This window comes from Odontomachus brunneus, unplaced genomic scaffold (assembly GCF_010583005.1).
Source record: "Odontomachus brunneus isolate Ranch 3 - 2012 unplaced genomic scaffold, Obru_v1 Obru_scaffold_048, whole genome shotgun sequence".
Taxonomy (NCBI): Eukaryota; Metazoa; Arthropoda; class Insecta; order Hymenoptera; family Formicidae; genus Odontomachus; species Odontomachus brunneus.
In genome coordinates, this window is record NW_022639498.1 from 1962205 (window position 1) to 1975564 (window position 13360).

At 35.3% G+C, this 13360-nt stretch overlaps 1 protein-coding gene and 1 long non-coding RNA gene across 7 annotated transcripts in view; one reads left to right on the forward strand and one right to left on the reverse strand.

The window, feature by feature from the left end:
* Window positions 1-9898, forward strand: part of LOC116845019 (tetratricopeptide repeat protein 14 homolog) — a 64049-nt gene extending 54151 nt beyond the window's left edge. For all 6 annotated transcript variants that reach the window (XM_032817251.1, XM_032817252.1, XM_032817253.1 and 3 more), the window contains one exon: window positions 7570-9898. In XM_032817251.1, coding sequence (XP_032673142.1) covers window positions 7570-8923 — 1354 coding nt within the window. In that variant the 3' untranslated portion in view covers window positions 8924-9898. The remainder of the gene's footprint in view (window positions 1-7569) is intronic.
* Window positions 1-13276, reverse strand: part of LOC116845020 — a 16190-nt gene extending 2914 nt beyond the window's left edge. The window contains exons 1-2 of the long non-coding RNA XR_004378180.1: window positions 13227-13276; window positions 11944-12012 (exon numbers count right to left, since the gene is read on the reverse strand). This is a non-coding gene — a long non-coding RNA (uncharacterized LOC116845020). The remainder of the gene's footprint in view (window positions 1-11943; window positions 12013-13226) is intronic.
* Between the last annotated feature and the right edge of the window lie 84 nt (window positions 13277-13360).

The following is a 13360-nucleotide window of genomic DNA, read 5'->3' on the forward strand; positions in this document are numbered from 1 at the left end:
TTATTTATTGCAAAAATTGTGCAGAGAAAACGTCAAAAAATGGAAATTTATTTTCATAAGCGTTTCATATTCAAAATTTTTGACTTTTTTCAATTTTTTTAGGTTCAATTACGAATTATGGGTATAAATAATAAGAATTTTTTCGCTGCCTGTTATAGGATCAATATCACGGACGCCATTTGTCCAGCAGCTGAGCAACTCGCACGCGTACCTGCCAAATGGGATGCTTCATATGTCCGCCATTTTTAAATATTTTTGGAAAAAAAAATACGTATGGACAGTCCAAAACATATATAAATAAATGTTTAAGTTTGAAAAATATAGAAAAATTCTTTCTCCTACAAAAAAATTCTTGAAAATAGCTTATTTTTCCTCGTTCTAATTGGATTTCCCCCCTTAATGAAAACTCATATGAAGACGAATTATTGGTAAAAAAAGAATAGATTGCATATATTCAAAAACGTATGGGAAATAGATTTAGAAACGCTAAAAAGTCACATAAAGGTATTGATAGAAAAGAAGTAGGAAAATTAACAGATAAATTAACTAAGGATATAACTCTGTAATGAATTAGTAATAAGATATAACTCTGTAATGAATTAGTAATAAGACGAAACAATAGTCTTTGTAAAAAGATTGCATGAAAGATGCAATATAGGCGATATTATCATAAAATGTCAACCGACGAAAAGCCTATGCATTTTGATTGTCCTCTGGGATTAGATTCTTGGTGCAGCTGGTGCGTCGCAGAGATACATTTTAAAATTATCATCACGATTAATGCCTCTGGCGCGCGCGCTTCTGACGTCCAAACGTCCATTTATAAAATTTATGAAGATTTGTCAGATGATAATTCTTTAACGCGATGTTTCGGGGGAAAACACACAACAATAATGAAAGTTTTAATGGAGTTTTTCAGTACTTTGAACCGAAATATATATTTTCTGGTGCAAAAATTATATCTATCGCAACTTTTTTAGCAACCTGTATATTCAATGACGGTTTTACAAATTTACTAAAACAAATGAATATCTTGAAAATAAGTATTGAAAAATAAGTATAGCGAAGATATATACTGACTAAAGAGATAGCGCGAGATGAACGCAAATCATCGCACATTTTTTTTAAAAGAAGCCAGAATAGCTCGGCGATTAGATAAACTGCCGGAAAACAATTTTTATGAAAAGGAAAGTATCCTAGTATTATATCTTAGTATTGCAGAATAACTATAAGTGCGCTGAGAGAAATATTTGTTAAATATGGATAAAGTGAAACTAAAACTTTAAACTCTGTTTTCTTGAGAGTATATTTTTCAATCTAGTGAAAATGATAAAAAACTAATTCAGATAGTTTCTTAGTCTTTTTTTCTTTTGATCTTAACACTTTTGCATATGGCAGGAATTATAATTAAGTTTTATAATAAAGTTTTTACAATAAAAATTCGATTTTTTATAAACGAAAATTTAACCGATTTTCCGAAATGAAGAATAATAGAGGTCCGCATTTCAGTTTTTCTGAAATATAAATGATTTCCCGTAGCATACTAAACTCCTCGTCTATTAAAGCCATTTCTGGCGGGGCTATGAGTGAGTTTGTTTTTGCTGTCTGTTCCGAAACGCAATGTTAAAGATTTAAGACAATATAGTAAATCTGTTCTGTGAAGGAGTAGTTTAAACGAGCATATGAACGTTACATACGAGCGTTGTTCACTTGACGAGAAATTTGAGTTAAAAAATAAATGTGCCAGTAACTGTAGCTCTTACTCTATTTTTCATTTAAAAACTATTACAGCCTCAACATTATAATATTTAGATTTTTATTTTTAAATGTGTTCAAGAGTATTTTGCTATTAATATAGTTGTCTTGATTGTTTTATTATATACGCAGAAATTCATAAATGTTTTATTATTCCCCAAATCGAGAGTTATTAAAAATTTACCATATTTCTAGATACGCATTTATCATGACTATTGATTAATCGGGAAAGTGACAACGATGTTTCAAAATAGCTGACAATTTAACAGCTGACAGTTTTGTTTGGATCAGTAAGGAAAGTTATCTGTTCATATGTTACATATGATCAACAGAAAAGTAATTTGTAATTCGACGAGTATTCCCGATTATTTAAAGCAATCAATCCGATTAATCCATAATCATGGTGACTCATATCTAGCGGAATGCGGAATACACTGTATATAAGCTGCAGAACTTTTGTATCAAGTAAATATTTACGAGAATTCGAGATGTGTCAAATGAAAAATTTTTTGTTTTTGTTATATGTTGAGAAATATTCAAATTCATTATTATACATATTTTAATATATGAAAACATTTGTAATTCTGTGCAACTAATACAATGTAACCTTTGTAAAAAAAAAATCAATAATTTGTCACTAGTTCCCAAGTTTACTTCCCGAGTTGTGACAACTTGAAATGCTGTAATTTTATTCGATAAAAGTACAAACCGTTTTGTAACCGAGTATATATAACATATTTATACAGAATAATCCACTTAAAGGAATGCTGAAGCTGAAAACTTTATCGACAGAATACTGATATTTTTCTGCAAAGTTTATATCGTATTGGTTATATAGAATTACTTTTATGCAATAAAAGTACGTACAAACATAAGAGTATTGCTTAATATATAACGAAGACGAAAAAAAAAAAATATTTTTTAATATAAAATCTCAAGTTGTCAGTTAACGTAATATTTGTTTAATCTAAAAGTTTTGTAACTTATATATACTGAAAGTGTGGATGCCCCAAACAGAAAAATTTTCAGGAACATTGTTGTACCTTTGCATTTGAATTCGGAAGTTTAAGAATATCGGAAAAGTTTGCAAAAACATTTCTTCGCGTAATTAGGTTTTCCATTGAATATGGTAAAACAAAATAACATTTACGTATCTCTACATACACATATGCAGCCAAAACGACGACACGCTTTAATTCGCCGCCGATTCGACACACGGATATGTCAAATATATGTTAGTGTATCAAGCCTCGCTGTGTCTCTTAGCTACTATGAGCTGAGAGACGCAGCGAGCCGTGATTCGCGAGTGTCACAGTCGCGCGCTGGCGGAAGATATTTTTCTTTCGGCTACCGCTCCCGGTGCTCTCATTACTTAGACAAAATAATTAATTTTTTGAAAACTATTGCGTAAAACGGCACGTAACTTTCTTACTCACCTCAATCCGTTCTATATTCTCGCAAAGTGATTATAGTGGTCTGAGACACTCTATATACAGGATGTCTCAGAACAATCTACGAAGCTTTCGTGAGAACGTAGAGCGCGTCGAGGTTAACATCCAAAGTTTCTAGACAGACCAATTGGCAAATATCCAAGAGCCTTAACCGTTGTGCAGAATACTTTAGAGCTGACCGACCGCTGACAACGGAATACTTTAAATTGTTGTAAAAGTTATTCAGTAAAATAATTTGTTGAAAACTCGAAAAACAATAAACCGAGAGACATGAAATCTTATTTATTACTATTGTCAAAAATATGAATATAAATGTCCATTACAAAAGTTATTAATTATTGCCTGCATCGAGAATATATATATATATATATATATATATATATATATATATATATATATATATATATATATATATATATATATATACACATACACACACACACACACACACATACAGAATGTCTCAAAATTGTAACACACCAACTTCATAGAAGCGTAGAGTTAAGCGAGAGGATCAGAAAAATCCTCTTCCACTTAGCGATAACGCGTCTAGTTTGTTAGTAACACCGCGTAAAGTTTGGCGTTTGTTAAGCTAGCCACACACACTTTCGTAACAGTAATCGTAAGACGTAACGTAAGAATTGACCAATCATGTTGAGAATCGTCGAATTGTCGAAGGTCGCCATTTTAGTGAATACTCGATCGTAATTGATCAATTCTTACGTTACGTCTTACGGTTACTGTTATGAAAAGTGTGTGGCCAGCTTTACGCCCATCGCGGCCTATACACGTTCCGCGGCGAGTTGTATGCGTCGAGGCTGAGCGGTAACGCGGCTCATGCTGGTCGCCACGATAGTGTCTTGATGTTTCGACGCTGCCGGCGCGCGGCGAGGCGACGATGAACACGCCGCATTACCGCTCAGTAGAGGAGGAGGGCGTACTAGGTGGCGGCGGGACGCCGTGTGTTCGAGATCAGCGTATCTTCCAGAGAGAGAAAAATATCGAGAGTGCGTTTTACTCGAGCCCGGATCTTTTGCTTGCCGGGCGACTGCTCTAAACCACCGAGCTACCTGACGCTCCACGCTCACGACTCTTCTATCCCTAGATAACTCTCAGAGATGCCGTTCGGAAGCGACATCTCTGGCGCGATCTCGAGCGCATGGCGACTACAAAGAGAAACAATATTACTGTACCAAATGGTACAGCTGTCAGTCTCTTAAAGTCAAAGGTTGCTATCCTTTAAGACCTGCTGCCCATGTATGCCCGTCTCCACCGTTGCCCCTCCTCATCCGGTGCAAATAATACAAATCGATTCCGGGATGTTCGAGATCAGCGTATCTTCCAGAGAGAGAAAAATATCGAGAGCGCGGTTTTGCTAGATCGGGACTCGAATCCGGGTCTTTCGTTTACCGGGCGACTGCTCTAAACCATTGAGCTACCTGACGCTCCACGCTCACGACACTCTATAGATAGTGAGTGTCGACTACTGTGGTCTTGCCGACATCGAGTCGTGACTCGGCATCGGACAAGAGTCGGCAAGCCTGGCTTGGACCGGTATCGCGCCGCGATACCGTCAGATAGTGTAGAATGTAAAAGCGAACTGAGGTAACACGCGACATCTTGACAATAACATCAAGAAGACGAGAGAAAGTGTGTTGAGCAGGAGCCTGGGTAGTTCAGTGGTTTAGAGCAATCGGCCGGTAAGCGAAAGACCCGGATTTGAGTCCCCGGCCCAGCAAACTCCGGCTTCCGATATACTTTTCTCTCCGACTCTTACAATAGTGAGTATCGGCTGCTGTATCCTGCCGACGTCGAGCCGTGACTCGGCATCGGATAAGAGTCAGCAAGCCTTTGGACCGACGTACAGTGGGGACAAATAGAAATTTACTGTTAAAAAATCGCTAGAGACCACAATTTTATAGTAGTCGGGATAAATTTTTCTTTAAATTAAACGTTAATCAATATAGAAAAAAAACTGTCGAGTCAGATTTTTAAAAAATTCTTGTAAATGTTGCAATATTAATAAGAATTTTTTAAAAATTATATGAAAAAAATGTTTCTGTAGCACGAAGTGTATAATTGTAAGATATATTAGGTTTAGGTTGCTGAATACGACTTTAATTCTTATTAATATTGCAACATTTAGAAGAGCTCACGTAGTTGTTTATTTTCTTCTTATAGAGCTCTGAAAATAAATAATTTTTATCTCTTGCTATTTTTTGGTAAAGTTGATAGAATTCGAGTAAAAAATTATTAAAACCAATAATTTTGTAGATATTTCCGTAAATATCTTAGAACATAGAGGTCGTATAAAAAATATCTTCAAACAAAAGTTGTTTGTTTCTTTACGCAGAATAAAATTCCGTAATAAAAAATATATGTTTCTATTTAAAAAAGCAAAATTAACTTCGACCTGATCTTGGCGGCGCCACATCAGACTGACTAGATCAGTGAATAGATCATTTAAAACCCTACAACTTTTGTAGGAAACATTTCTTTCGGAAATGCTTAGTTTTCGAGATATTTCATCGGTCCGGGACTTTTTACTCACCTTGTATACTTTACACACGTGCATGCGTACGTAGTACGTCTGAAAAAAACAATCTTTTCAAAGACTATAGTTTGGGTGAGTGCCAGAAACGCATGTATAATAAAATAAATATAAGAGGAATATTGCCAAAGATATCAATATCAAAGTATCGAATAATTAAGGCTCTTAGGGCCAATTTTTCAATGATAATTTAAACTTAAATTTTAACTCGGTTCTTAAATCTTAAAATCTGTTTAAATGAAATAAACATATTGTTAGAATAAAGTTTCAACTTGAATCCAAGTTTAAACTGCTATTGAAAAATCGCCCCTTAGTCTTATTACTACGGAAACCTGGTTTAATGTAGTCGATAACGGCAGAAATGAGAAAATGCATGCCAAGAATTCTTGTGTATTGTTTTTATATAAAAATATATTTATATTGATATAAAAGAACACTTCAGATCGTTTGAACAACATACTTGTACAATACTCTGAAAACTATTCTTTTCTCTTGATGATCAATAAGTAGCCTTAAAGTTAATGTAAAATAATTAGGGAAGGTGAGTTAAAGAGGAAAGTTGCATGTAAAATAATGAGACTACAGCCTTAACGACACAATGCTCGTGTGCAGGTAGAACGCTACAAAATAAACTAGTAAGTCCTCTACTGTTATGCAAAATTTGTAATAGTTATTAAAAAATTAAAGAATATAAGCGAATAAATACGCAGAAAAACCGGTATAACAGCCTTCTGTAGACGCAGTCTTGGGATAAATAACTCGGATCTGTTGATAATCTTTTGATCGTTATTGTCGAAATTGCGTTTAATGCTGATCTATGAAGGTGTGCAGCCCAGTATCATGCGTTACCAAAAGATTGTCAGTAGTTTCGATATATCTTGAATAAGATTTTATCTATGGAATTCATTCTACCGTTTCTTGTTCATCCATTTGTAATAGCGTTCTTTTATTAATTCTTTAAGGCTTCTGGCTGCAAAAATTCCTGCAAAGTACATCGAAATAAAAAGATATATTAAAAAATGACACATGCAATCGATTAAGCTAAAACACTTCGAGCACTTTTCTTTTACTCTAACAATCGATTGCAAGTGTCATCTTTTGCACGTATATTTTTATTTCGATATACTTTTCAGGAATTTTGTGCATAAGTTTTTTTGTTTCTGACGTCATCAATCAAAAGTTCACAGCGAGAGACTAGGAGCTTAAATCAATAGAAGCAGTAGCATTAACCAATAATTTGCCGATAATTATCATGACAGTACATCTTTTAAATCTATCTCTTCGTATGATTCTATCATATTTATTTATAAATTATTGATAGTTAAAGCAAGAAAGAACTTTGTTCTTGTTATATATAGTTCTTGTTTGGACTATTTTATAGATTTTATCCATCGATTGCGAGTGTCGCTTTACGAATATATCTTTTTACTTCAATATATTTCATAAGGATTTTTAGCATGCGTTTCTTCGCTTCTGATGTTATTAAAAAGAGATGGACGATGCGAGTACTCAGGAGTCTCAATAACTATTGCGAATTTCGCAAAACTGTGTAGAGAGAACTTTACTGTTTAAGTGTAATGTACTCTATCTGTACACGAACGTTATGTCATTAATTATCAGGCAATTTGTACATAACCTTAAATAATAGAATTCATTAAGATCATTACTCATAAAATTAAATTAGAAAGAATTTTCATACAAATTATGGGTAATATATAAATATACGTATGCAATTTCTTACAAATATTTATTCTATTACTGCACAACATACGCTTAATTACACGAATTAATTACATTCATATATGATTTCAGACAAAAGGACGTACCTTCGCAAAAATGGCAAGAAGTGGCAGAGAGCAAAAAGCTGCAATCTAACGTCTTCGTGGACAGCGACGAGGATGACGACAACGAATTAGAGGAAAGGATTCAACGCGCGGCTCTCGAGAAGTCTTTGAACATACGTAAACAGATGCAACGTGAGCTTGCCGAAAAAAGGGCAACACCAGCACAGCCAATGTCCGCACCGACGCCTCCACCACCATTGCCCAAAGAGCCGCCAATGCCAAAGCAAGCGCCTGTCAAGTATCCTACGCCACAGCCGCAAAATAAGTTTCAGTCATACAAGGACCCATCTCTATCTGTACCTCAAACCACACCCACCAAGTTCAGTTCCAGCAATAATTTGGGTGGCAAATTTCAACCAATTGGCCAAAACAGCGGAACCGGACATCCGCCGGAACCACCACGTCCACCACCATCGACGAAGAATCAAAATCAAGCCAAAGGTCCGAGAACTGATTCTGATAGTGAAGCCGAACGTCAGCATCGGCAAACTCCGAAAAAACGCGAATCTAATAGCAGGGGCGGAGTGAATAAGAGAATGAGCAGAGATCGTCCAGCGAAACGATCTCGCAGTAGATCTCGCAGCGCCTCCAGCTCGGGCTCGTCGAGATCTCGATCGCCAAGACGAAGTCGTTCACGATCATATTCAAACCGACGATCCGGAAGTTACGAAAGAAAGTACAGTAGATCACCTTCGGGCACATACAGTAGATCGCGATCAAGGTCACGGTCTAGATCGTACACGAGAAGTCGTACTCGCAGTAGATCGGGCGACAGGGGCTACTATCGTAAGAGGCAATTTCGGCCGTACAATAATCGCGGTACATATTATAAGCCGCGTTTCCAAGGATTCAACAATCCAAACCATCGTGGCGGCGGTAATAATTTCCAGAACCGGAACCGTTTTTACAATAATCAACATAACAATCGTTTCGGTAATCGACGCGGTGGCGGTTTCAATAATCGTGGTGGTGGTCGCGGTCGTGGCAACCGTGGTGGTAGATTCTTCCACGGTAAGCAAGGCTTCCGCGATTTCCGTGACAGACGAGATTTCAGAGATCGACGCGCGACATCGCGTGATCGTTATAGCGATCGCAGCTACTCGCCAGATCCAATGCGAAAGGTTGACGAGGCGAAGGAAAAGATAAACAAGATGCTCGAAGGTGGTGACGATGTTGAACATCAGCAAGGTAGCGGTGGCTCGACAGTGCCGCCCAACAAGAGACAAGCTGGACCCTTGAGTGAGGGCGAGGAAAGAGACGATGATGACTATGAGAGGTGGGGAGAGGGGGAGGGGGGCGACACAACTAATAAGGTTGGTTAGGTTCTGTGTAGGCTTTCGTAAAAGAATAGATAATCTTCTTCATGATGATCATGATAATCATGATAATCCGGACGATGATAAAAGAAGGAATAATTGATGAGAATAATAACAATGAGGATGGCAATGATGATGATGAAGATGAAGATGATGATGATGGTGGTGGTGGTGACGGTGATGATAATGATGATGATGACGATGATAAAAATGATGAGGATTATGATTATGATGATGATGATGATGATGATGATAATGATGATGATGATGATGATGATGATAATCAGCCACATGCGCGAGAAAACTCGAGTCAGGAGCCAACTAACTCTCGTTTGTTGCTAGAGTAAGGAGGTTGGACCTATCAACGATAACCTAGAAGGCAAGGAGTACTTCATTGAGCGCATGAAGCAGCGAAGCAAGAGTGTTTTAATGCAGAGAGCCATTGCAGCTAAGATTTGGTAGATACCACTGTCGTCGTCACCGTCGCACTGTTTCTTTGTTTCTCCTTCGTCTGTGATATAGTCATTTTTCTCGATCCGTAGTCAACGGCGCTCGATCATGTGAGACACCTATACTTTCGTAGATTTAGCACTGCTCACTCTTTCAATGAACGTATCTAATTAATTTAACCCACATATGGCGTAGCAATAATTAGGTGATCGTTTAATACTGTTTTATTAATACGCGATAAACACTTAATGAAACATACAATGGCGAGTGGCTTTTCATCATCATACATTATCAGAAAAAATATCAAATTTCTTTGTTTTATTATACAATCTTTATTCATGTACAAGGCAGTCATGATATTCTTAACATTCTTATTAGGGTTCCTACTATTTTTGATCATATGCATATATGTGCATATTCTTGAAAATCGTAGTCACTACATGTCAAAGCATATATACCAGTCTATGTATATTGAATTGAGTTTTGTGTATATTGAATATGCTTATCCATAATAAAAAAATTGATGTAATATCTGTGAAGTGTGTTTGTATCGTTAATGTCGAGCTTTAATGGTCACGTTTAGCGGAGAAAACTGCTCCGTTATCGCTCCATAGCGAATGTTCATGATTGGAGTATTCTTTTAAACCTTTAACAGATCCGGACAGGCGTTCGCCACGGAACGGTATGCGGAGCAGTGTAGTGATTCTCAACGTCGTGCGAATGAGATGCACATGCGAAAATCCTATAGTTCACGTCACATACTATAGATTTTCGCATGCGCATCTCATTCGCACATGTCGAGAATGGGCTTCAGTTTTCTCCGCTGAACTTGACCATTGTTCTACCTTTTCTGAGTATTGGATTGGTTCTTTGCGAAGTAAGCGCGAATGAGCAACAGTTGCTTGCTTCACGTTGCGTATGGCTGTCATTGCCGAAGCCGAATGACAGTTCGGCCGAATGTCAGATTGAGAAGTTAATAAATTAATAAATAGGATTAATTTTTATTATTATATATAGTTTAAGATATGATGTCAGATAAGTATCGCTGAATACACAAAAATACATAAAAATGAAGATATGCTTTGTATGCTTTGCATATCTTTTTATCTTTTATAGTTAATTAAAAGATCTAAAAGAAGAAAAAAAGAGAAGAAAAAAAAAGAAAAGTAGAACAGAGAAAGTGGGAAGAAATGAAGAGGAGAGAGATGAACAGGAAGAGAAGGCAAGCACAGGTAAGGAGATGAATAGAGGAAAATATAGTAGTAAGGGAAGAAGATAGATGTAGGAAGAAAGAAGTATAAGGGGGATACATAATTATGAATATCTATAACATTTTTATTTTGATTCATTATATGATAAAATTAAATATTCTCCTTTAATATCTAATTCAAAATTATAATTTAGTATAATATAATAATAAATAATGTCCGAATATTTTTTTAAATATGACATTGAAAATAGGATATGTTCCTAATCAATAAACATAGAAGACCTACTACTAAATTTTTTAAATAAACCCTTATAACACCAAACATTGCAGTAAGGTTATGGGTAGGTTACAAGCTTACACATTTCAATGAGTATGTTACTGCAATCTGCCATTAACCTTACAAGATAACTTTACATTATAATATTGTCATAAAGTTAGTATGATCTTTAATATTTTAGCAAACTTATGTGTAATTATTTCACTTTCTGTGTATCTTAAAAATACTACACAATTGAAATATAGTTTATTAATAATCACTTAATTGTATATACAACTTTTTTCATATATAAAAATTTTTTTCATTAAAAAAGCAAATATAACTAAATTAAAAAAAAATTAAAATAATAATAAAATTAACTCTAGGTTGTATTCAACAGCTGCTTCAAATGCTTTAGTTTTATGTATATCTCTGACTTTTATTATATGAAATATTTGGACTACATAGTTGGAATTTCTGTAGTTGTATTAAATAATATTATAAGAAAATTATAATTACTGCTTTGGCTGCATATGGGGATAGTAAAAACCGCTTAATATCAGTTGAAGAAATAGTGCAGCAGCCAAAATGATAGACTAGAGGTATCTGAGATCTCGAGTTCGCGTCCGACTAGTACTGAGTAAATTTTTAGGTGTGAAAACAGTGAGAATGCAAATAAAAAACTAATTTCATTTAAAATCAATATAAACTCAGACAGCACAAAATATTCTCAGGATAATCCTGAATATGTCTCGGATGTTCTGGGATATTTACAGGATATGCAGGATGACCATGGAATATCCTGGGATATTTGCAGGACATGTAGTATGACCATGGAACGTCCTGGGATATTTGAAAGACATTCGGGATGTTCATGGGACGCCCTGGGAAAATATATGACATCATCTACAGGACAAGTGTAGGATGCCTTCTAGACGTTTGTAGAACGTCCTCACATAGCATAAATTTGCAGACGTCCTAGCGACGTCCGACACAGATGTCTATATTAAACTAGATCGCTAACAAGGGCTTTGAATGTGTGTCGCGTAAGGTTTCCGGTTGCATGCGAGAAAATGGCGGCGGCTTGTGTGTGTGACACTGAGTACTTACAATAAGGGCCAGCGCACGAACATTGTCGTAGCTCCTCACGCCACCTTACGTGACAATCTTAAGCCCATTCTATAAAATTATAAACATTGCGCTATAACCTCTTCCCAACACTATGTATAGAATATGTTTAACATATAAATATTAAAGTAAAATTTTAGGTTCTTAAGTCAACAAATATGAAAACATCAAAGTCTATGAAATTAAAATGTTTATTGTTATCATTACTCTTAATTTATTATATGAGACTAAAAAGGAGAAAAACACACAAAAGTTGGCAAAATAGAAGATGGCTCGTGAGACCAATTAATCAACAGAGAAAATAGCAAGGAGAATGAAAATCTGTTTCAAGAATTAAAAACTGATAAAGACATGTTTGTCAAATATGTCAGGATGAATGTTCAATATTTTAACAAGTTATCAACCATGCTTATTTGGTAAAAAAACCAAGAAAGCTCTGTCTCCACAGAGAAACACAGGTTAATAATAACATTAAGGTAAATATAGTTTATTAGTAAAAAATTGTTTGATGTAATTACTTCTTAAATTTTTAATTATGTTTAGGAATCATTGTTAGAAAAATATGTTTTACGAAATTATAAACTATATAGCAAAAATTGTGATACATTTTTCAGATATCTTGCAACAGGGAATTCAATAGCAAGTATTGCATTTTCTTTTCGAGTTGGACAGTCAACTGTTAGACAGTTAATGAAAGAAGTGTGTGTGTGTGTCTAGTTATTGTTAATACATTACAGCCTCTATATTTAGCATGTCCAACTGAAGAACAGTAGAAAAATATTGCTGTTTTCTCTGTTGATTAATTGGTCTCACGAGCAATCTTCTATTTTGCCATCTTTTGTGTGTTTTTCTCCGTTTTAGTCTCACATAATAAATTAAGAGTAATGACAACAATAAACATTTTAACTCATGGACATAACTACCCATACAGCGCAGATCTTGCTGCAACGTTGCAGCAATATTAAAAGTTGCAGCAGTGTTGCTGCAAGATCTGTGTTGTATGGGTAAATAATAATTCATAGACTTTGATGTTTTCATATTTGTTGACTTGAGAACCTAAAATTTTATTTCAATATTTATATATCAAACATATTCTATACATAGTGTTGGGAAGAGGTTATAATGCAATATTTATAATTTTGTACAGATACATTTAACAGTTTAATAAAATTAATATGTACTCAATATAGACATTTCTAATTATGGCTGTAAAGATAAATTATTATCGTTTCTTTACTTATTGTTTAATAATCTGATTTAGTTACCTTTATCACGGAACCTCTATGTTCCTTCGTAACGTAACGTAACATTTTCGTGCGTTGCCGTACGTTCAGCTTACGTCTCACGTAACGTAAGGTTGTCACGTAAGATGGCGTAAGGAGCTACGGCAATATTCGTG